This window comes from Hippoglossus hippoglossus, chromosome 11, assembly GCF_009819705.1.
Source record: "Hippoglossus hippoglossus isolate fHipHip1 chromosome 11, fHipHip1.pri, whole genome shotgun sequence".
Classification (NCBI taxonomy): Eukaryota; Metazoa; Chordata; class Actinopteri; order Pleuronectiformes; family Pleuronectidae; genus Hippoglossus; species Hippoglossus hippoglossus.
This window is the reverse complement of record NC_047161.1, coordinates 17,595,020-17,619,105: the sequence shown is the minus strand read 5'-3', so window position 1 is coordinate 17,619,105 and position 24,086 is coordinate 17,595,020. Positions and strand designations below refer to the sequence as shown.

General features: G+C 40.3%; 1 protein-coding gene across 3 annotated transcripts in view; it reads left to right on the top strand.

Annotated features, from left to right (window-relative positions):
- The window catches only part of col22a1 (collagen, type XXII, alpha 1), a 50,985-nt gene extending 26,899 nt beyond the window's left edge, over positions 1 to 24,086 (top strand). For all 3 annotated transcript variants that reach the window (XM_034599857.1, XM_034599856.1, XM_034599855.1), the window contains 42 exons: positions 1,891 to 1,944; positions 2,480 to 2,533; positions 2,621 to 2,674; positions 2,761 to 2,814; positions 3,784 to 3,837; positions 3,957 to 4,001; positions 4,096 to 4,158; positions 4,938 to 4,991; positions 5,212 to 5,253; positions 5,416 to 5,448; positions 5,817 to 5,870; positions 6,479 to 6,532; positions 6,613 to 6,666; positions 6,755 to 6,808; positions 6,973 to 7,026; positions 7,558 to 7,662; positions 9,480 to 9,524; positions 10,140 to 10,217; positions 10,304 to 10,339; positions 10,417 to 10,470; positions 10,645 to 10,689; positions 11,301 to 11,336; positions 11,414 to 11,527; positions 11,854 to 11,907; positions 12,170 to 12,223; positions 12,375 to 12,428; positions 12,576 to 12,629; positions 12,807 to 12,860; positions 12,966 to 13,019; positions 13,139 to 13,192; positions 13,283 to 13,327; positions 15,480 to 15,533; positions 16,489 to 16,542; positions 16,725 to 16,778; positions 20,096 to 20,167; positions 20,268 to 20,303; positions 20,386 to 20,430; positions 21,868 to 22,047; positions 22,156 to 22,222; positions 22,318 to 22,500; positions 23,195 to 23,272; positions 23,356 to 24,086. In XM_034599857.1, coding sequence (XP_034455748.1) covers positions 1,891 to 1,944; positions 2,480 to 2,533; positions 2,621 to 2,674; positions 2,761 to 2,814; positions 3,784 to 3,837; positions 3,957 to 4,001; positions 4,096 to 4,158; positions 4,938 to 4,991; positions 5,212 to 5,253; positions 5,416 to 5,448; positions 5,817 to 5,870; positions 6,479 to 6,532; positions 6,613 to 6,666; positions 6,755 to 6,808; positions 6,973 to 7,026; positions 7,558 to 7,662; positions 9,480 to 9,524; positions 10,140 to 10,217; positions 10,304 to 10,339; positions 10,417 to 10,470; positions 10,645 to 10,689; positions 11,301 to 11,336; positions 11,414 to 11,527; positions 11,854 to 11,907; positions 12,170 to 12,223; positions 12,375 to 12,428; positions 12,576 to 12,629; positions 12,807 to 12,860; positions 12,966 to 13,019; positions 13,139 to 13,192; positions 13,283 to 13,327; positions 15,480 to 15,533; positions 16,489 to 16,542; positions 16,725 to 16,778; positions 20,096 to 20,167; positions 20,268 to 20,303; positions 20,386 to 20,430; positions 21,868 to 22,047; positions 22,156 to 22,222; positions 22,318 to 22,500; positions 23,195 to 23,272; positions 23,356 to 23,549 — 2,730 coding nt within the window. In that variant the 3' untranslated portion in view covers positions 23,550 to 24,086. The remainder of the gene's footprint in view (positions 1 to 1,890; positions 1,945 to 2,479; positions 2,534 to 2,620; positions 2,675 to 2,760; positions 2,815 to 3,783; positions 3,838 to 3,956; positions 4,002 to 4,095; positions 4,159 to 4,937; positions 4,992 to 5,211; positions 5,254 to 5,415; positions 5,449 to 5,816; positions 5,871 to 6,478; positions 6,533 to 6,612; positions 6,667 to 6,754; positions 6,809 to 6,972; positions 7,027 to 7,557; positions 7,663 to 9,479; positions 9,525 to 10,139; positions 10,218 to 10,303; positions 10,340 to 10,416; positions 10,471 to 10,644; positions 10,690 to 11,300; positions 11,337 to 11,413; positions 11,528 to 11,853; positions 11,908 to 12,169; positions 12,224 to 12,374; positions 12,429 to 12,575; positions 12,630 to 12,806; positions 12,861 to 12,965; positions 13,020 to 13,138; positions 13,193 to 13,282; positions 13,328 to 15,479; positions 15,534 to 16,488; positions 16,543 to 16,724; positions 16,779 to 20,095; positions 20,168 to 20,267; positions 20,304 to 20,385; positions 20,431 to 21,867; positions 22,048 to 22,155; positions 22,223 to 22,317; positions 22,501 to 23,194; positions 23,273 to 23,355) is intronic.

Here is a 24,086-nt window from a genome sequence, read left to right as displayed (position 1 = left end):
GTTTATACCATAAATCAAATTTCAATACTCTTGAATTAACTGCATTCAGGTCTAATTTGAAATAAATGGAAGTTCATATTGTATTTTCCTTTAACCTGTATTCATCATATTCATATTCAGTTAAAAGAAATAGATATTATTCTTCACGCTAATCAAAGCTGATACTTGTATCATTGCTTGTAAAACTATCTCAAAACTGTCTCTCATTCTATTCCCATCTCCTCACTGGGCTCATATAATTAAAACAGACACAGTGATTCTACATAATCGGTTCCTCCAAAACATAAACAAAGATGGTGATAATGACATTTTGTCCTGGGAGCAATTAACTTCTCATCAGCATCACGTTGGAATCAACATTTGCTCGGTAGGGCAGCCGAGTCGTGCCGGGCTTCCTCTCGTCGTGAACGAAAGACGATGTCCTCAGAAATCTCAGAGGGAATTATAATTTAACAATAAATAAAGTGATCACACTGGGCTCAGGGATTTTTCTCTCTGGGTTTAGAGTTGTTATACCTCAAGGACAGGGTGTGAGAGGGGGTGAAGGTGGGCTGAGAGCTGTGATAATAGGGTGGTCTCTGCTGCTGCCTGCACTAATAGAGTTGGCTGTATGGTTGAGTTGGTATAGATTGAGCCGCTCTCAACCCCGACTGCTGCAAAGCTTTCATCAACCATCAATGTCACCGCTGCTGAGCCCTGTCTATTCACCTTTATCCTGGTATGACAGCTGAGGGCAGGCCGAGCTGGAATGTGGACAATGGAAACAACAAGAGAACACATCAACAAACATGAAGAAAAGAACAGGGATTAAGGGCTATATCTAATTGTATTATTATTATTTTGTCTTCTTTGAAAGAGACATGTTTTTGGGGATGTGAGCGAGGAACACATTGCATTAACTAGTTTAATACAATAAACTTAATTTTAAAATTAAATTACCACTTTAGTCTTTATCTTTCATATTGAATCTATAAATCGTAATACACTTTAAAATATGATTTTTAATATAGCTTGAGCAAAATAAATCACAAGAATTCCAAAAGGGTTAATGCATAGACCGTATATAAAGAAAAGTGAAACCAACCTGCCTTTGTCACCATCTAGTGGCTTCATGCAGTATAGGTCATGAATCCTAAGGTTTACCATGTTTGCAGATGGGACAGGAGCCAAACACTTAAGTCAAATTACACTTTGAACAAACTTTGTGAAAGTGTTCAATTACAGTTTTAATCAGAAAATGTTAAATTAAAAGTTCCAGTGTCTTAAGCTAGCAGGTAAGCTTGTTTTCTCAGCTTTGACTTGTGACTGCATTTAGCTGCTGCCTCATTGTGGCAATTTTAGTTTAGTTTTAGTGTTAGCAATAACAATACTAATCACAATAATTAACGCTACTTTAGGCGAATGTTCACACAAATTGACTGTTTTTATCCACTCGGGATTACTTTCAATGTTGTCACCTGACCACTTACTCAATATAACTAACAATTAATATAATTATAATTAAACCTTAACTTATGAACCAAACTAACACTTGGAGCTTTATATTTTCCCGAAATTGTTTTATATCAGGAAAAAAATCCTAGATAAATATTAGTCAATTACAGACCTGTACATTTAAGTCCTCTGGTTTTATTTCACAGCTTCAATGTAATGTTGTTTGAAACCTTGTTCCTGTGTGAGAAATACTTATCTTGATTGAATAATTATGCATTGTCCTTGTTTTCAAGCTCTGGCATATTTGCTGAACCCCAAAATTAAAAAATACATAAATACAGATGACATGACCTCAGTGTTTTTATTAAAAACTGAAAACAGTGCCCCCCCCCTCCCATTGCCTGTTCAATGTTTTAATGTTGCTTTTAATTTGATGTACTGTTGTTGTTTTTTTAGGGCAAGAAGGGTGAAAATGGATTACCTGGAGTTGATGGCCTTCCTGGACCTCCTGTAAGAACAATTTTCCTTTCATAACAAGCAAAGAGCACATGTTGACAACACACTTTTTAAAAATGTGCAGCTCTTTACTTTTGTTGTGCCTCAATAACATTTCAAGGAGAACTGGGGAGAATTAATTTGATGTTTTAACCGTGTGGGTTGTTCAATATTTGATGTGACCCACAAAGCAGTGGCTGTTCTCTCAGAGGGGTCTTCACTCTGTGTGTGTGTGTGTGTGTGTGTGTTTTAATAGAGGGAAAAACAAACCTGCCAGTTTAAAACCAACAGCTTATGTCAATTAATTTAGCAAATTGCTCCCTGGTGCACTCTGGAAATACACCTGTCTCTAAGTGGTATCCGAGGTCTAATGAGCCGTGTACTGCACTTATATCCCCCTCTTGTGGCCGCTCGCTGGTATTGAATGTACACTGTGATTTGGAGGTCACGCGAATACAATAATTTTGGGAAAATCTAAATATTTGGCAAGAAATATTTCAGAAAGATATTTATTTCATTTAGAAAAAAATATTTTATTTTTATTTTGCAGGGTCCTCAGGGTCCATCTGGGCCAACAGGAAGCCGAGGACATACTGGACCTCCTGTAAGTGACCAGAGACCAGAATCAGGACGTGGCAGTGATGAGTTATAGAATGTTGATCATGGTGATGTACCGCTTCTTTCTTTACAGGGTCTTCCTGGTGAAATTGGATTTTCAGGCAAACCAGGGGAGTCTGGGAAGTCTGTGAGTTATTTGTCATTTCTTGACTCATTCATGTTTAATTTCTTTGCACATGACACTAAATGTCCTTTTGTCACTGATCTTCAAAGGGTCTTCCTGGTAAAGATGGTCTCGACGGTCTTCAGGGAAATGATGGTGCCACGGTCAGTATCACCATTAACTTTTCTTTTCTTTCTTTGCCTTCCTTGCTTGATTGAGACTTTAAAGCTGCATCAGTCAAGAACTTTTTTGAACAAACCTGAATGTGATGGTACTTGGTCTTACTGACCACTCAAAGTGCTTAACAGTACAAGTCACACATACCCATTCACTCACATATTCATATAGTGCCACTATACACAGTCAGGGGTCATTTGGGGTTCAGTATCTTGCCCAAGGACACTTCAGAATGCAGACCGGCTGGGGATCAAACAATCAACTTCTAGTAAGTGGACGACCTTCTCTATAGTCGCCACAGGAATGATCACCTGCACCCACCTGGGATTTGACTCTTTTTGCTTCACTCTCACTTTGCTCATGTGGCTCATTTAAAGATATCGAACATCATTCATTGACTTATCTTTTATTTATTTTGTTGCTTCTTTGTTCTATTTATGGAACACTTCCATTCTTCTGTTCACCCTTTACTTTATGTTTTTATAAATACACATTACCATACCTGCTACAGATGGGGTTGCTGTAAACAATTTAGCATAATTTCTAAAGTTATAAAGCATAGTACTAATTACTGCATCAAGCTGCAGTAAGTACAACATCATATATTTCTATTTGTTAACCTAAGAAAATGAGTGAAGAATGCCATAGGAGCTAAATGTGTGAGCTAAGATAGCATTACTTGTGAAGCTAGCTCCCAGCCTGTTTACAGACCTTAGAATCACTACCTACATTTATTTAAATCATGTAAGACGAAAAAGAAAATTCAGTCTGAACATGAGAAAAATGGAGCTTGTGTAAAACATTTTCAACTGGTGTACTTAAATTTAATGTAGAAGATGGGTTGTGGTGCATTTACCTATAACTACATGCAGTACCTGCATAGTACATACTGTAACTACATTCATTTCAAACATGTATTATTGTGACATCTAAATCATAATCTTGTGTCTGTGAAGGGGCCCAGGGGAGAGCGCGGAGCAGATGGTTTTTCTGGAAAGCCTGGAACTAAGGTATAGCGTCTTCATCTTAACCCAGAAACCTGCAGGAAAGATGCACCTACTGAGATAAATGCTTTTGTATTCCCCAAATGCAAATCTGACATTTTAATGTTTGTGTTTTTTCTCCCCAGGGGGAAGACGGCCCACCTGGACCAAGAGGACCTTCAGGGGAGAGAGTGAGTTCACAGCTGTCGACTTTGCTTTAGTTTTTTTTTTTAACACAGTGAAAAAACATTCAACATGTCAATCACATGCATGTTGTCTTTTTAGGGAGAAGGTGGTTCCCCTGGACAACCAGGAGCTGATGGAGGAAGAGGAGATAGGGGCGTCCCGGTGGGTGTGACTCAGTGCATCTTATCACGCATCCCCAGATGTATGCTCAGTCAACAAGACCAAGGACGGCCATTTTACAAGATTGGCCTCTGTTATTGATTTAATATTGACCTACACAATGTCAACGACTGTGCATGGACAGACGCCCTCTGAAGATCATTTAGATGGACGGATTTACTTTATTCATCCCGAACTGGGAAATTCCTATGAGACTGCAGCAAGGTATCAACACATATATATATAGATATAGATCAATAGATATGTATATGTGTTGTATATCGGTAAAATAAACCTTAAAGATTCAGTGTGTAAGATTTAGGTGAAAGGATCTATTGGTAGAAATTGAATATAAAATAATCCTGGTGATGTTTTCACTAGTGTGTTTCATCTAAATTGTACGAATTGTCGTTTTCTTTAGCCTAAAATCAACCCTTTATATTGTCCTCTCTACTGAGGCCACCATGTTTTTTTTACAGTAGCTCAGACAGGACAAACTAAACCCCAGTTTTGAGTTTTTATGACAACTAAAGGCTACCACAGGTTCTGGAAAGGGAGGGTGAAGTGAGGAGTATTCAGCTGCAACATGCGACTTCACCACTAGATTCCACTAAATTCTACACACTGAACCTTTTAATTTGGCTGAGTAACCTTACCAGGAGCAACTATTCTCAATTTACTGTACAAATGAAACAAAACATGTTATTGCCTGTTCATAATTTATAAATATTGTCAGTGGATGTCTAAATATTTCAATGTTTTGATTTTGGCCTCTATCATAGGGAGAAAGAGGAATGAATGGACCGTTTGGGCCAAAAGGTGAAAAGGGAGACAAGGTAAATAAGAAGGAACGAGCCTGTTTTTCATATGTTGTACAACTTTATTGTTTTAAAATGATTTCCTAAATATAATGTATGCAGACAGCAGTGCTGCCTTCACTCTACCATGGTACAGTAGATGGAGTCCTCCTGCTCTGTCAGTAGTGGACACGCTGCACTGTTAGCTGTAATTAGGTCATTAGTATGCAGACAATGAACATATTGTCTCTTGCCTCAGGGTGAAGTGGGAACGATGGGACCACCTGGCGCTCCAGGAGATGTCAGTAATATTTCTCTCCTTTCTATTGTGCATGTTTTTTGGGTTTTTAACGCACTGAAATATACTGTATAAGAACGTAATGATAAAAGACATTGAGTCAATGCTACTGTTTGACTGTACACTGCCGATGAAAGTAAATTATTGTCTGTTTTTACCTCTTAGGTGGCAAATGTCATCCCTGAGCCTGGTGAACCTGTGAGTAGAAGTTTTTTTTTTTAAGCACATGAACCAAACTCTGCTAAAATGTTATTGTTATGCTGCTTTTGGTCATTTTATTTATCCTGTGCTTGGTTTATGTTGAGTTTTAAACTAATGAATGTTTCATTTGAACTTAAAGTTACATTATACTGCATAGTCACCCAAGTACACTTCTCTACAAACAATCTGTCTGTGGTGAAAGGTGTATATTAAGTACATATTCTCTGTATTTGTGTTCAATTTTATTTTCAATTTTATACTTCCATGTGTTCTCGACTACCGTATTCTATCTGCTGCTGTACTAAGTACATTTCCTCAACAGGATTTCAATAAAGTTCATCTTATCTTTTTGTTCTCACCTCAAGGGAATACCTGGAGAAAACGGCCAGAAAGGAGAACAAGGCAAACCAGGAGAAGTCGTGAGTTTTTGTCCGTGTTGCAGATCTTTTCCTTTTCAATTTGAACTCTGCCTCTGCCTCTGCTAGTGTGCAGACAATCCACTAGATGTCAGTAGAGATCTTTTATGGAAAGCATAGCCTGCTACAGTGAGGGATGCTCGAGGGACATGTTTTAATTGGCTGAGTAAATTAACCTGAAAGGGACACACTGCCCCAATTCTATAATTCATAGATGTACAGGATATTATGTGGACCAGAATAGAATACAGGGAATGTAGTTATATTTAGGATCAGCCGGCCTGGAGGCAGCATAAACATTTACAAAAATAAATGGACTATAATTCGCACACACTTAAAAATAAAAAATGCAAGCATGTATTTTTGTTATGTTTCACTTTCTCTTCATGAAGTTGACGGCAATCAGTTCTTACATTTATCACAGAACTATAGTACCTCTTCATGCATGGATGTTATTATCTCTAACCTTCATTCATTCCATGTCTTTGTCATCGATGAGCATGACAGACCTTCCAGCATTAGAGCCGTATGACAAATATGACATGAGCTAATTTGGTATGTACACTTAAACTATTGGAACTCATATCTTCATTTGTCTGTCATCTCTGAAGGGCCAACGAGGATTACCTGGTGAACAAGGTTTCAAGGGACCAGCTGGACCAGCGGTAACATGCTCCCAATCCCAATTACCTCCTTTATTTCATTCATTATAAGTGCAGTACCTTCTGAATCGCTATTTTTTCAGGGTCCAAATGGCGACACCGGACCTACAGGAGAGACAGGACGCGTTGGAGACCCCGTGAGTTGTCTGATTTAATGTGATTCACCATTCCACACCAGGAAGGGAAGATTTACTGATACTTTAACGGCTGATGCGTTTCTCCCAGGGTCCACCTGGCTTAGCTGGTCTTCAAGGTCCTCGTGGATTACCAGGGAGCGTGGTAGGTTTCCTTTCAAGCTTTTCAAATTAACTTAAGGTGCAAGTTATTGATGCCTGCTTGCATTTCCAACGACCATCTACCAGATGAATGTAAGACTGAAATATTCAGTCGCCAACTGATAACAAATCACCGCAGTATGAAACCATGAGTTGTCTGTGTTCTAGGGCATACCTGGGATCCTTGGGCCTCCTGGTCCAGCTGGACAGAGGGGAGACAAGGTCAGTCACCGCTATTGGAAAGCTACGGGTCTGTTTGGTCGTATGAGACTTTTGAAAGTTGTTCAGATTATGTTCTGAACAACCGTTGTCAGAGCAGAATGTAAATAAGTCTGCAGAGCCGTGAGAGTGACCTTGCATGTCCTCCATTATAGTTTCAGCAGAGAATTCATCTCAGTCCTGCAGCAGCTGCAGCAGCTACTTGTCGGAGTTTCACAACAGCACTTTCCACTGGCTATTTTTCTTTTTCCACAAGTTACTGCAGTGACTTTTAAAAAAAAGTGCACTGTACTAAATGTTAGTTCCCGTGTCCTTATGTGCGTATATTCTCCTGACCTACAGTTGCATGATAAGGGGGCAGAAGTTTACACAATACACCACACCAGTTACACCAGCAACATTACACAAGGAACAGTATTGATGTTGGTCTGAAAGTCAGAATTAAAAGTAGAAACCACACGCTGCAGAAAGTCTTTTGCTAAATATATATATATATACTGTATATATATATCTTGATTCTGACTTTTATTTTAGGGTGAAGTGGGTAAGCCAGGACAATCAGGCCCCACAGGCACACCTGGAGAGCCTGGCTTGACCGGACCTCCTGGACCGCCAGGAAAGGGCAAGGACGGGCAAAGTGTAAGACGCTCATTTTCTCTATTTTCTGATCATTCATATTATATTTAAAACCTTACTATACCTTCATATTGTAGAATTCATAATGATGCTTTGCTGCATTTCAGTGACGGCTTGTGTTTGATTGATTTATGTTAGTTTCAGGGCATTAGGGCTTTTAAGGGGGTATAGCAAAAAACGAATTAAATTAAAACTGACTAAATGAAAATTAAATACATTTTTTTATTTATTAATTATTTGGTTTGTGATTTTTTTTTTTCATTCTCTACTACAGAATTGGATTTAAAGGAAAATTTTAACTTCATGTTATTTCTTTGTATTTATAATTGGACATTTAAAGAGTTTAGTTTTCAGATTGTAACCACTGTGATGCAGCCTGATGAACATTTAGTTCCTTTTACTTCAACTTTAGGGAGGGGGGGGGGGGGCACAAACAATTTATTACATCTAAGCCTGTTACACGCGTGTTAGTGGCTCAAGAGGGATCTGTGGGATGTCTGATTAATTGCCTAAGGGATGTCACTTGAATTAGTGACGACTTTGAGTTTAAAAATGAAAGAAATCTAAGATGTGGAGTAACGAGAACATATCCCACCTTCAAATTGCATCGTGGGTTATGTAGACACCAGTTTTTTTTGCAAGGAAGAATGAGTGGAACAAAACTGTCTATAGGAGTAAAATGTTAAATAATCAGAGTGCACTAAATATCTTTAACGTTGGAAAAGTCATCTCTAATTCTGACCAATCTACAGCATCATATATATTCTATACGTTTTCCAACTCTTTCAATGAGACTTATTTACACTAGACATCAGATTTAAATATTCTCACTGATGTGCAGTACTTTGTACGTGTCCTTGTGGATGTTCTAAACAACTAAGTGATCTGACACTTTCTTACAAGGCTCCTATACACAGCACCTTCTTATAACACAACATTCAGGAGATTTGACCACCGACCTTCTGCAGAGTGGTCACCTGCTCTACTTTCTGAGCCATGGCCGTCCCACAAGCTGTGTATTGGGTTGATTATTGTTTGAATCTCCACTAGAATTTAGAGCTGCACGATTTGAGTTCTCATGTTGAGGTTTTAAACTCCTCATCATCAATGTGTATTTTACCTCATTACTGTGCTTACACAATGCATAAGCATTATAATTTACATATATACTGAGCCTTTGTCATATTGTTATTGATGAAAATTATATTGCGATGATCATTGATTTTGTTTCATTGCCCAGCCCTTGTTCTCCATAAAAAATAAAGTTTAAGATTTACCTACCAACAGGTCAGTATCAAAAGTAACGGTATTTTAGTCATCGGAAACAAAATGTCTGCTTCACATTCAGCTGTTCATAATAAAAACCTCATGAACAGTCTCTTGCTTTCCACATGTGTTCTGCCTGTAAACGTCACGCTGCCTGAGATAGAGGCCGAACCACTGCACAATATTAGAGGGAAATTACTCTCAGTAAATGAGTCTGAGTTGGCACATTTTGCTGAGCAGCTCAACATGTTTCTTCATCATTTTTCACCTCAGACATGTGGCCGAGCTGCTGACGAGGCAGCAGCAAACAGGAAAAGCCCCGTTAAGACATATCACTTTAAAGCAACAGATCTGGCTCACAGCGGTTCTGGTTTTTTTTTTTTTTTTTTTTTACAGCTGCCAGGTGTGGCCCCCAAGGCCTCGCTAACAATTATGTGCATGAGGGGATGGCAACTCGTACACACCTTCAGCCTGAAATGATTTATTTGAAAGAAGTTTGATTTCAGTGTTTAAGAAGCAGGATATTTGATTTATGTTATTTGTTGATATTGTAGGGAGAACCAGGACCACAGGGAATTCAAGGACCCCAAGGGCCAAAGGTAACATCGTGTGTGTGTGTGTGTGTGTGTGTGTGTGTGTGTGTGTGTGTGTGTGTGTGTGTGTGTGTGTGTGTGTGTGTGTGTGTGTGTGTGTGTGTGTGTGTGTGTGTGTGTGTGTGTGAGAAAGTAATCTTTGTAGGTTGCCTGAGGTGTTTCTTTTATATCATGCACAGGTGCTTTTTTTTGTTGGTTTGAAGACTTTTTTTCCGGCACAGATGAGAACAACTATTCATTTTTGTTGAAAGCAGCAAAAAGCAATTTCTATGTCCACCACACTGTGACCGTTGCTCTGATTATGAACGGCTGTTTGCTGCGGAGAGCCGGGTGTCTGGGGCGCTGAGCAGACGAGGCCGGACAGGGGACGTTAGCTGGATTTATGGTGTTGAATTGCTCACCCTCATCACCAATACATGTTCTCGTTTGAGAAGCAAAATGTCAACGGCACATTGTATCTTTTTTTTTTCTTTCCCATCGCTGAATAAAAATGTTTCGGTATTTCTGGGATCAGCAGGCATCGCTGAATGAGACGGTTTCTGTGCCGAGTTAGCCAAACATTATGGCTGATCTGACATTATCTGAAGAGCAGGATAGTGATTTTTTTTTCTTTTCTGCCAGGGTCAACCAGGATCCCGAGGAGAATCGGGGGCACCAGGGGACAGGGGCACTCCAGGAGAAGGCAAAGTGGGACAAGTGGTATGAGCATCAATGCCACTGATACTTGCTGCCTATTGCGTATTTATTTACATATCACAGAATATTACAAAGCTTGTCTTTCACAGGGGTCACAAGGAAACAATGGCGAGCCTGGACCTGCTGTAAGTGTTTTCAAAATATTACTGTTGAATATTTCTCCTCAAGTGCTTCTTCTGATATGTGTTAATCCGGGTTTCAGGGCTTGAGGGGTCTACCTGGAGTTGCTGGTCCTCAGGGTCCAGCAGGACACAACGTAAGTGCAAAGATTAATAATGAACAAGTTTTATTCACATTCCCTCTTCTCTCCTTCATTATGTCAACCTTCTATCATTACCATAGGTTTTTTCATAGATATCAATGTATCTCGTAACCAATTTATCAGCAGTTGATAAAATGGTTGATTTATTGTCCTTGCCTCTGAATACAGGGTTTACCAGGAAGGCCAGGGGAGAAGGGATCAGCCGGAGAGCCTGTAAGTACAGACAGTGAAGCAGCCATGCTGAAGGAGAAGTGATCTTCTCCTTTCCATACGTTTGCTAAGATATACTGTAAAAGTCTATTAGATATTTTAGAGATTTTTAGCCAGTCTTTGATATTAAATTAAATGTTTCTTCTTATTTGACTTGTCTGCCTCAATGCATTAATGGAACATGGGATGATAATAATAATAATATAATAATAACACTCAGTGGGTGTGTTTTAGTATTATTACCGGAATTAAAGTTGAGGGGGATATTATTGCTGTGATGTTTTGGACAACAGAATGCCTTCAATGAACTGGAAAATTAACTGTGAGGCCTCAGACTTATCTTTCAACATCAGTGTTGGACTCGACCCGTGTACCCATGGCTGCAGTTTCACAACCTGGTGGAAAGCCTGAGAGCTGAGGAGTGGAGTGATTACAGCAGTTTTAATGCTCTCCCTCTCCGAACTGAATGTTCAGCAGTCACGTGTGTTATGTTCGGGGGGTTACCATGTAGCCAACATAAGGATAAATTGGAATTGAACTCTTTTGTTGCCCAGTGAATACATCCCATAATCTTCCATTCCCTCCCTGATTAACTTTTTCATCCCGTCTCTTAGGGAAAGGCAGCAGACCTCTCTGACCTAAATCTGAAGGTAAGAGGCAGTTCCACTCCGACTGAATGAGAAATGTGTTTGGATGCTGCGACTATTCACTTTCTTTTGTCTTTTAGGATGTCTGCTCAGACTGCCCCGCAGGTCCACCCGGAGCGCCCGGTCTTCCAGGAGTCCTTGGAGATAAAGGACACCCGGGTCTTGCGGGGAAAAATGGTCAAGATGGTTACCAAGTAGGATAAAGTCATTAACAGTCCAACATCTCTGTTCATAACCTCAGTAATTCTGTAATGTGAAGTCTACTAAGATATCTCTCAACGCTCATCTTTAACAGAGTGTTAGAAAGTGTGATTCTCCACTTTAGCAGGCCTGTGTGATGCATGGGGTGCGAGCTGCGCTTTAATCACCATCAGTCACAGTTGGTGTGACGGATAGAGAGGCTCTGTCCGCATCATTAGCTCGGCCTCCTCTGGGGGCAGCAGTGAACAATTAGGACCCGGCGACGGCGCTCTGCGCTGTCTGGCTGGACAGAGACTAATGCTCTGCTGTGTCATTACAGGGCCCAGCAGGGCTAGTGGGACCTCAAGGACCCCCCGGAGCCGATGGAGGAAAGGCAAGTTTGCACACTAACTGCTTCCTTATCGCTCCCAAATGGCCGATTCTAAGTTGCTTGTGTCCCATTGTTGTTGTTTTTATCACACTTTAAGTAATACAGTGAAATGTTAACTATAGAAACACCGTTCAAAATTTTTTGTTGAATTGAATGACATTTCAAAATTGATTTATCCATTGCTTCAACCTCTTAGTTTTTCAGATGGATGCTTTCCTCTTGAAATGTGACGTTGCATAAAATAATAATCTTTCTTTTACCACAGGGTATAAAAGGTGATCGAGGACCTGCTGGAGCACCTGGAGACAAAGGGGAAAAGGTTTATGACTCACGACTCTGGCATTTTATTGTTTCTTTTCCTCCTTTCTCTCCATTTGAAGACATTTTAATTCATTAAAATACATTATTTAAAACATTTGCGGGTATGAAGCACATAATCATATTATAAACACTATTTTCTGTATAAACAGGGTCACCCAGGACCCCCTGGTCATCCAGGTCCTTCTGGCTTGATGGGTACAGCGGTAAGTTTCTATTTTTAGCTAATTAATTTGAAAGCACATGCACTCTAATTGTTCTCAATATTTAAGCTTTTTCTGTGTGGATTTGGTCTCATAGTCAGGCTTTCTATTTCTGATGACCTCCACTGACACTGTCTCTTTCCTCTTCAGGGTAACGATGGACAGCCAGGCACCGTCGGACCCCCAGGGCCCCCTGGAGAAAAGGTGAGGCTACGTTGCGTGTGCTTTCCCCTCAAAAAAACGTATTACCCATGTGTCATTATCGTGCAAACCTCCTCCCTATAGCATGTAGGTCAGACAGCCCGTGTGGTAATAGTGGCCATTCATCATTTCTTTTCCTTTGGTGATTGTGACCTGTTTGTGTTTGTTTGTTTTCACTAGGGCAAAGAGGGTCTCAAAGGAATCCAGGGACCACCAGGTCTTCCTGGCTTGGTGGTAAGAAAAAATGATTCGACTTGCAGCATTATTAATATACATGAGTATACTTGTAAGTTGTAGTTGTAAATGCAGTTGTAAAATGTTTCACGTGCTGCTTTCTAGGGACTGCCTGGAAACATGGGAAAGGATGGCAGACCAGGTGAAACAGGAGAAAATGTAAGTAAATGACCTGACGTGCATATAATGTTTAAACAACAACTATAAAACTCTTGTCAGTAGATAAGGATATAATGTGTCGAGTCATAATTCTGAAACAATTTTTATTTTATTTTCAGGGCAAGCAGGGTGAACCTGGGCCACAAGGAAACTCTGGGCTCAGGGGACTCCCGGTGAGTAACCTACAGTAAACAGATCTGATGGAAGAAGCTGGCAGTGCAATGTGTTGTGCCTTATTTAATGCGTTTTCTCTCCCTGGATAGGGCTTTAAAGGCCACAGAGGAGAACCTGGAGCTCCAGGACCCAAGGTCAGTGTGCCACTTTTTTCAATTATTTGAACACGATCACAAAAAAAGCTGATTTTATTCTTTGGTGTCCTTTTTAAATCAGCGTAAGCATACAACTTTCAAGACTTGAATTCTTAACTTAATCAAAAGGAACTAATACTTCACTTCGGTACGATGCAATTTTAATTGTAATTTGTATCCATTCCTGCCATGTCATGAATAAAAAAAGAACACGCATGAGAAGCTGCTATACTTCTATTTTAGTTTTACCTTAAGGCCACACAGTGGAAGCTTCTCCTGAACATTTCATATATTAAAAATAGGAGTCAAAATGGTTTAGGGAATCTGCAAAAGCAGAAAACCTGTCAGGGGACAGTATTTTCACTCCATTTTAATGAAAAGTGCGATTTTCCAGAGAGCAAGTCACTGGGGTTTGGTGAATATGTGGGCCTGGTGCTGTCACGTTTCCATATGAACAATTGAAATGGCATTACACTGGCAGTGTAATGTATCGTATCCCAGTTGTCCTGCTCAGTTCCCTTACACACAGTAGTTAACTGCTGCAGCACTTTTACACAATACTACAATGGAACTCACCAAGATCCAACGCCCCCTTTTATATTAAAAGCTCCTCCAAATTACACACACTCATACAAATCAGTCCCAGTTTTCATCAAGATCCATGTATATTTCTTTTAGGAATCAGAGAAAATGTCACAAAATGTCCTGTCAGACAGTGTTAAGGAAGGTTATTAGAAATTCCTGGATCAACCACTTCATTCAGATCAGCACCAAAAATTATTAACGTCTTTCTTTGCCCTCTTCCCATCATTCCACCAAATTTCATGAAAATCTGTTTTTTAGCTTTTGCATAATCCTGCAGACAAACAAACTAGAATCAGTCGAGTGCAGACCTCCACTAAGGCCCAACTGTCCCCTTATGAAACCAAATTTAAATTAAAAAAAATTTGCACAAACTTGTATATATCAGTCCCCTAAACATGTCTGATAGTTTTCGGCAAGATTCATGAATTATTCTTGACCTTGATCCGGCCCCTGACCAAAATGTTATGGGTTCTTTGCTGACCCATACCACATCCTTCCAAGTTTCGTGTAAACCAGTTCAGTTGTTTTTGCTTACAAACCAACCAACAAACAGACATGGGTGAAAACATAACCTCCTCGGCGGAGGTAAAAAAGAAATGTTCTATAATTATTACTGCAGGATTTGAAAACTGTGGAATCTTTAATTTTAATAAATACACACAACTGCCGAGGAACAATGGATGATGACGACCCCCTCCACTGCAGCTACTGCAACCATTCACTGCAGGAGTTCAGCGAACAGCACGCAGCTACAGTCAGAGTTTTGTTATGTCAAGCTATGTCTCACACCTGCACGTTTTGACACACACCCTCTCCAAAAGAATCCCTCGCCGCTTGCCGCTTTTGTGTACCTACACAACACACACCCGCGGGGAAGGTGACCAATAGCCCGGCTCATAAGGGACAGCTCTGACAGGCAACTTATTAGAGGAACGGAGAGGAGTTTCCATAGAGACACTGAAAGTTACCAATACTGATAATGACTGTCAGTAAATGTCAGTCAAATGAAAAATATTTTCACCGATACTCAGGAAACTGTTATACATACTTATGCTTATACAAAACAATAAGAAATACAGATGCAGTGTGGCAGGGTCACACTGAAACCATCATAATGACCTGCCTCTTGTGGACTGAACACTATGATAAACCCCCAAACTAATAAAGGCAGTTTCTTTCATATCCCATCACGTTACTTCTTTTTTGTGCTGATGTGACAATAAGAATTTGTATTAAACATAGGTTTAATAAAGGTTAAACATAACAAAATGCATACCTGTAGTTGAATAATTAAAAGGAAATGTAAGCGCTGTATCTTTAAAGCTTATGATCTTTCATACTTACATAATAATAATAATATTGATGTTAAGACACATGAATTATTCACATAGAAATAAGTGAAAATATATATTAAAAACACCATATCAGTTCAGGTAAAAAAAAGATCATATTTAAACGGGTTTCTCCCTGAAATGTCTTTTGTGTAACTGATGCATGACAGTATTCAAGTAAAACCTAAACCTATTAGTCGCAGGAGTTTCTCTGAAATGTTTTATGTGACAAACAGGGAGAAGATGGAAAGTCTGGATTACCTGGACGTGACGGCAAATCTGGAAAGGAGGTACGTTCAACCTTTTGTATTTGATGGTATCCTGTTTTGAAATGAATTTTAGCACAAAAAAAACCCATTTTGCAGCAGGAAGTTTTTTTTACCCCTTAGTAATGTCTGGAGATATTCCTTTCAGGGTATACCCAACAACCTTTACCTGTAAGTAACCTGAGAGGCAAATAAAGGTTTGCAAAGATCTTGTTTTGTTCCTTAAGCGAACTTAAAACCTTAAAGTGGAGGTGACTCATTTACACATAGATCTTCCCTCCTCTTGACCACGGTGGGAGACCAGTGTTTAGAAATCAACCTGACACAGTCAAGGTCAGGGGGACATCTTCCCCCGTCCCATGTGGACATCAATCCTCTGGGTGTTTTTTTCTGATGTGCATACAATTCAAATGAGTGATTATTCTTTTAAAAAAATTCCATGTGACTATATTTCAAATATAATGTCCCTTCCTGGCTCAGTCATCCACATCCGAGGAATAATCATTTTTCTGTGTGGAATTAATCCTCCACTGATTGATCCAACTCCGAATGAAAAATAACGGTTTTAACAGAGAGCAACATTTTCATCAGAACGATGGTTTTTCAGTTATTTCTGTATAATGAAGGTCTAATACTAATACTACTACTAATTTCAAACCATAGAAGCCATTTATCTTCATCAAATAACAAACTGAAAACCCCTCTTACATAAACATTTAAAGGTCACCGCACTTTTAGTAGCAGGATGTAACTCTTCCATGTTCAACATAACTCATCCTCTCAGTCACAAGTCTCCTACTGCAACTACAGGTTTTCACCTAACTGTTATAAAAAGGTGGGAGTTCAATTTTGGCTCACTCCTGGAGTAAAGTGGTCATTCCAGCCCTGAAGCATGACCTGCAGATGAGATGTGAAGAAGTCGCAGTGATTTCAACATGGAGACGATGTGATTAAAGTGTCTGGTTCTTCGTCTTTGCAGGGCTCCAGGGGATCACCCGGTCCGGAAGGAGTTGCTGGACACAGAGGAGAGTCGGTGAGTCATTTCCAGTCCCTGTCAGACACTGCTTGACACCGTGTCGCCTCTGTCTTGTGTTTGCATCAGAAAGCCAGACAGATAGATATGGACGTAAAAAGGCACTCAAGTTGTCTCTCTACGCTGTCCTTCTCCATCAAGTCTCTCGTTCTGTCTTTCCTTATTCTCTTTTTGCGTCACAGGGCAAGCCAGGTGAACCAGGACCGTCAGGAAAAGCGGGTCTCCCAGGAACTCCAGTAAGTTATCTGTTCCTCCTGTGCATGATGTTCAAATTCATGTTTTTTTCTCTGGAAAGCTTTTTCCATATAACAAGGTCCCAAAAGTGCAAATGAACAATAGTAATACATGCAAATAGCAACGGGGAATTTAATAAAAGGTGGAATTAGTGACTCACAGATGTTCAAGTAAGTTTTCACCCCTTAACCCTTTCACTATTTGATTATCTTCTTTGGGTTAGGTGTAGTTTGTGGTGTTTCCTCATTTGGAGTGCTACTCTCAAATGGATTGTGGGTATTGTTTCCTTTGTGATAGCGGTGTTAGCATTTCCAGTGACTAATAGTAGATATGTTAGAAGGCATGATCACATTATCTCATTTGAGACGTGAAAGGTGATGTTTCTATATCCATACTGTCGAAGACCGATCATATGGAAAATCTTGTTTCTGCTTCAGAGACCTCTCTCTCACTCCCACTGTTCCTTCACCACCCCGTCCCTATGCACGAGCACAAATATCCTTGTTGCTGATTGGCTGGAACGGTGTTGTGAAGTTTGGGTCATCCAGCTTTCTTTGTTTCCAAAATTATTGAGCCAGGGCTGTGTATTTAAACCAGAACACACAGAGAACGTACAGCTATAGCTGACTGTGAGGAGATCTTCGCAGAATTCGACAAAAAGTAAAAAATCGGTTGCAGGTATATCTTAAAGGTAGTGACATATGTTCTATATTTGACTTAAAGATCAAGTTTAGTAGAGAAGTGAGTAAGAGACCACAGGAAAAACTGTGAAAAACTAGCATTTTCAGAGTTAATAGAGCAGTTGCTGTATGTGGGATGTAACTGAAGGTGAGAGGAGGATGTGAAGTATTTCTAGAAGAGATGCGCTGGCAGGTTATGATGGAGGATTGGAGTAAATGTTGTCCTGACCATGGTGGAAAACATCCCTTTCCCCTGGGCGCGCTGGGATTGAAAGGAGTCGACCAGGTTGCTGCCAGCAGGAGAAAAGCTGATTGCCAAGAAATATTAAAAACACAGAGGTCAGGTTGCAGTGGACCATCTCCGAGAGGCAAACTGGCCTATGAATCCCTCAGCAGGTTTGTGTGGCTCACACAGGATTTTGAATTTTATAAGCACATCCACAGACACCGTAGCTACACTGCAGATGGCAGGTGTGAATCCTCTGATGATGCAGAATGCAAATAAGTTTGTGTTGGGACTGTGAGGGAATCATCGATGAGGGGACAAAATCAGCTTTTTATTGGCGGCCATTCCTTTCAGAGGCGTCATTAATTAGAACTCTTGAATTAAGTTTAAACTAAAACTGAAAAAAATGTAAGATGAATAAACAATTAGACAACCAGAAAAAGTGCGCCTCAGCAACTTTGACTTGCATTCCTGCTTGAGAGCAATGGCTGTAAATAAAGATGGACCACGCATCTCTACTTCCTCCCATTGTGCAAAATTTCAATATCCTGCATACACGCCAATACACGCTCTGGACCAATTGTGAATCAGTCTCAGCTGTCAATCATGACATTTGACCCTGTTTTAATAACATTAATAATGAATCGCAACCAAAGGTATTGGACAAATTTGCACTTAAAACATCAGTGTGATTAAAAACCTGAAATGACAGAAACTATCTTTGAGAAACAAATCATTTGACGTTTAATTTGACTGTTTAGTTTGGTACATGTCCCACCTACTAACATGGAGGAGGCTGAGTTGATGACGTATACTGCAGCCAGCCACAACGAAAGAAACCATCTTTATATACAGTCTATGAAAACAGAACCATGTCCAGTTTTCGTGCGCTATTCTAATGATGTGTCGACCCAGTCAAAACAATACAGGTGATTAGAATTAATATTTTGAGCCAAACTGTGCAAGTAAATTAGACTGCACTTAAAAGTGGATGAGTGGATCATCTTTTGTGAGCTCCACTTCAAACCAGAGAACAAAAAAGAAAACACAACAGCATAAATCTCATCTGAAACAATTATTTGGAAGAAAAGTGTATTCATGACAAATATATGACAAATATTTAACAATTAAAAAAAAAAAAGAAGCCTTATTTAAGAATGTATTTAAGTTAAAGCTACTAAGGAGATGAAATGTGAGCTTTTCACTTTACTGGCTACAGAGAACTGGTAGATTTAGGATCATTCTTAATCGGGCCCCATAACTCAGCCACAATTTACATAGATGGGCAAATTATGTGTCCGACATCAATGAACAATTCCTAATTCAGGAAGATGCACATTTAAGTCATTGCTTGTTAACTGTTAACTCTATCTATTTTAGAAAAGCCACACATCACTGAATATAATGTTTATAATTAAATTAACAAATTGTCATATTTATTGTGAGTATATTAGTGACTAGTTTATTTAAAAAAATACTGACAGGAAAGGGGCACTTAGGGGGACAATCAGATTTCAGCTGGGGCCAGTGCCCCCTCGCCCGGCCCCTGGATCCGCCCCTGCTACAGAAAAGGCTCTGCCCTGCAATATTTAATTTGTAAGAGCTGTCGCAGTTTTTTATCACAAAATGTACTGGCACAATTTTGCTGAGCAGACAGATGAGGTTAATTAAAGTGTGTGAAGGTTCAGTGATCAGGGAGTGTGTGGGTCTATAGGAGGCTGCTGGGAGCGGAGGGAGAGGGACACCGTCCCGAGGTCATCGTGACAGACATCATTTGTTAGGGAAATAAAATACAGCAAATGCAGAGGTTCGATGTGCTGCAATGGTGGTTTTCTTAGGCAGAGGAGTAACTGTTGTTAACCAGAGGGCAGTCGATATGCAGCCGGCTGTCAGAGAGGACTCGATGGAATCAGTCAGCGGAGGGAGCGTATCATCAGAAAAAGCCTGGAGCAGGAAGAGGTGTGGGAACAAGAGGCAGGAAGGTTAGAAGAGGAGTTGGATTGATCTCAGTTGGACAGGGAAGGTTTTCTATTTAGAAACAGGATCAGATATCACCAACATGTTATCAGATGGTCAAATTTACCATAAAGACAGGTGTGTGTGTGTGTGTGTGGGGGGGGGTTTAGATGAACAAGAGTGTATTTTAATTTCTGCAAACATTAAGAAACACGCTGCACTCTGTGGTACTCTGTGCCATAACCAGCTTAATCTCTTCAAGCTGGCCAGTCCCAGCGCAACACTGGTGCATGAGAGTTTTTTTTTTATCCAGAGCACTACTGCATGTTGATATGAAGTGCAGCTAAATGTTAATCGTGCTGAATCCTCGGTAATGAGCAAGGCTTTTACAGAGTACAAGTACAGTATGCCACGTGTGTGCCATGTGAGTAACTGCCATGTCTCTGCTGTCACACAGGGTCTCAGGGGAGACAAGGGAGAGGCCGGCAACCCAGGATTACCAGGATTTAGTGGACCCAAAGGCCCTGCTGTGAGTGGGAGATTCTTTTGTGTGTTTTGATTTACACATCAATATTAAGTCTCAGATTTGAGCAGCTGTTGGTAATGTTAACTTCTATATTGGTTTCCAGGGTCCACATGGTCCGATTGGCCCAGAGGGAAAGCAGGTATGGGCATCCTTGGACAACTAATGTATTGTATCTTTTTTCGTAATGGTATCTCTTACATATCACCGTTTTTGGTTTGTAGGGGACGCCGGGCAGAATTGGTGATCGTGGCCTGAAAGGTGAAAAGGTGAGTACTGGAGACATAAACAAAGACATTATCTGAAGCAGCTCTGTCGTCAAAGTTCTTTTTTTGTGGAAAAAGGAAATATGACTCTACAGCTGAACAAGAACAACAAAACTGAAGAAAAATAGGGAAACAAACATAAAGAAGCTGATATAAATGTCTATAAAATAATAAAGGACAACAACATACAGTAACATGTAAAATTGAGTGAGCAATATAATAAGTCAATTTATATGCTAGAGTGAGTGGTGATGCACAGCATACATAATAAATACTATCTACAAATATACAATGGCAAGAATAAGTACATGAACCCTTGTTTGGAAATGACTGTTATTGGTATTAATTAGTCATAGAATGGGATCTGAACTTAATCTTAATCACAAATGAAGACAAACCCAGTACAGTGTGCTTGAGCTTGTGACACACAGACAACCCACATTTCACATTCCCTGGATGCTGAAACTCTTTGAGATGATGACTATTTAACTCTTTCCAACTTCTTGCGAATCAACAAACTTAGGACAACTTTTTGTCTTTGCACGGTATCGCTCACATCAGCAGATGCTTCTTGTGAATAACAAACTCTGAGTTTTTAAATTCAAAGGGTTCATTTACGTTGTCTTGCTGCCGTTTGCAGCCAGCTTAGTTTTACCTTAGATATTATGCGAGTATGAACAGATATCGACCTTGAACAGATGTTAACGGAACTCAGACACACTGTTACAAACAAAGCACAATCACATAAATCCATATAGAAATGAGCTTCACGAAGGTTCATCCTTAATATCACCTTTCATCCAATTTGTTGTGCAGTGCGGCACAAAGCTTGACTGATGCTGCACAGATGTGGTTTTGCCTCATTATACAGTATTAATTAAAACCTGGATCTAGTGTGACTTGACCGTCTCAAAATGACGTGCCAGAAGGCCCAGAGCGAGTTCACACCCATAGACACCTCAGACCAACCCTGTATTCTTCTGTTGTATGTACTCTGCCACCATTTTTTAATCATGCTTTATGACTTGATGGAGTCCTGGTTAAAAAAATTCCCAAGTGTTAAATCCTCCTCTTCCATGTTCAGTATTCATTTCCATTTGGACCATTAGTCAGCCACAGTTTCATTACCATTTTAGAGGAGGTTCAAATGGGCTGCATAATTATTTTATTAATTGAATGCTTATGATTATGTTATATTTCATACTTTGTATAATAAAATTGTTTTGCTTACACATGCAATATGTATAAATAGCAGAAGAAAACTGAAAAAACAGAACTTTTAATGACAATTCAAGGTTTAAATTCAAACATGTATTTTTGTGTAGCTCTACACCTGTAGTGAGTAAACAAGGAATATCTACTCTTCCCTTGTGGATTGTCTATCAGATATTTTGAAGCACTTGCAGCCCAGAAATGTACAATTACTCTGATCTAATCCAGGGCGACTCAGGTGTGAAGGGAGATAAAGGACATGGAGGAGATTCAGGTATGCCTGGAAACCCTGGACCCCCAGGCAGAAAGGGCCACACAGGAATGATGGGCATGTCAGGACCACCAGGAGAACTAGGGTCTCCTGGACCACAAGGATCTTCAGGAAACCCTGGTCTTCCAGGCCAGAGGGTGAGTCTTCTCAAAGAATAAATAGATTTAAATCAGAGGTGTGTACAGATGACTGAGATTTTAATGTATTAATAACTGAGTTGATCAGTAACGTCTTTGTCATCTCAGGGAGAGTCTGTGTCACTGGAGCAGATGAGACGGCTCATCCAGGAGGAGCTATCAAAACAATTAGATGGTGAGGAGGCGATTACTTTTTTCTCAGGGATATAACTGGTCTATTTGTGCTAATGTAGGACAACCCTTACAGAAGTATATGTTCTTTATTTCCAGCCAAACTAGCTTACATCATGGCTCAGATCCAGCCAGCCCATGTAAAGAGTACTGTCGGCCGTCCTGGACCTGCGGGCACTCCAGGTAAAGATGGCAACTCCGGCCGACCTGGCCCCCCTGGCGAGCCTGGCATGCCTGGACAGAATGGAGGAGAAGGACCCAGAGGACCCTTGGGCCCTAAAGGTCAGACTCCAGTCTGTGTTATTGGTTGTATGCGTATGTCCTTGTGCCAAAGGTCGTATATGTATGGTAAATATGGGGTTAAAGCCAGTAGGAAAAGTCTAACAGTGCTACAGAGGCTTGGTCGAGAGGCACGTACCTAATGTTCCACAGAGCCTACTCATCTATTTCAAAACTAAGGCTGCAAATAATGTCTGAGCTAAAGAAGTTTGATCGTCCAAAGGTCAACAACACCAGGGATATTCAGCTTACAGTGATATTCAACTGGAAATCATTTAAATGGAGTTACTTAAGGAAGACTTTGTATTTTTTTTAAAGCATAAATGATCAAGTAACAGAAAAAAAAACTTATATTATGACTTTATTCTCATACTCAATATTATCAAAATAGCTGCTGATTTGATTTTCTGATAATTGATCATTACAGCTCTACCCACACAGTTGTTCCACTGTCCAGACAAAGTGGTCACCTGTTTGCTGTCTCACACTGTCTGCACATTTATTCATCATGCACCCATAAAGACTGGAGAACGAGAGCTACCAAGCCCTGACTAAGTTCCCTCATGCCTACTCATTTTGTCCATATTATTTAATTCCATAAACTGTCGTGTCATGAACCAGTTTCAACACTCAGCGAAGGAAGGCTAATAATGTGCAGGACTCCTGTTGACTATTTTTCTAATCCTGTTCCTCTCAGGTGAGAAAGGCGGAAGAGGAGAGAAGGGAGAATCTGGTATAGGTGAAAGAGGAGAGCATGGCATTCCTGGCCCAATCGGTGAGAGCCATTCTCCTGCTTGCTGTAGTCATTATCATTAGGGTTGGTTTCACCTAGGCTCTAAACTTGTCTCTCTGCTTTAGGTCCCGCCGGGCTACCTGGCTACGGTAAAGATGGAGGCCCAGGACAAGCGGGATCCCAAGGAGAACCTGGAAACCCCGGCCCCCATGGTCAGCCTGGACCTCCGGGTCCTACTGGCCAATGTGATCCCACCCAATGTGCCTATTATGCCAGCCTGGCACATAGACCCCACACCAAAAACGTCAAGGGGAATTAAAAAAGAAGAGACACACAGAGCATGAAGTCCAGCTGTATTTATGAACTTGCGGTTGTGTCATTCCGAATCAAGAACTTTTCCTTTTTCAAGATAACCTCAGTACGGAGGGCTGAAGCAATATGTGCTGCCGCTCAGATTCTTTGTTTTGTTTGTTTTTGGTATGAAGGGTGGAACAGACGGATTGAGCATCGGGGACTTTTTAAGATTTAATAATGGGGTAAAGAGGGCAGCTAAACAGTTTTTTGCTTCCTGTAAAATATATAGGGAGATAACAAGGATGACGCACTTCCCCCCTCTTGAACGCCTCCCATCGTGGGTAAAGATTTGGAATCCTGATATTGTATCTTTCATCAGTAATTATCACAAAACGTACAGCCGGGCTTTTTTCCCGCTGGAATATCTCATTATCACTGCCTTTTTCTTTTTTTTTTTTCCTGCCTCACACCATTTTGCATCCAAAGCCCACACTTTCGCTAAATTGATATTGTGTTGAGGATCTTCTATCAGTCTGTTGGTAACGACTCAGTCAAGGGGGGG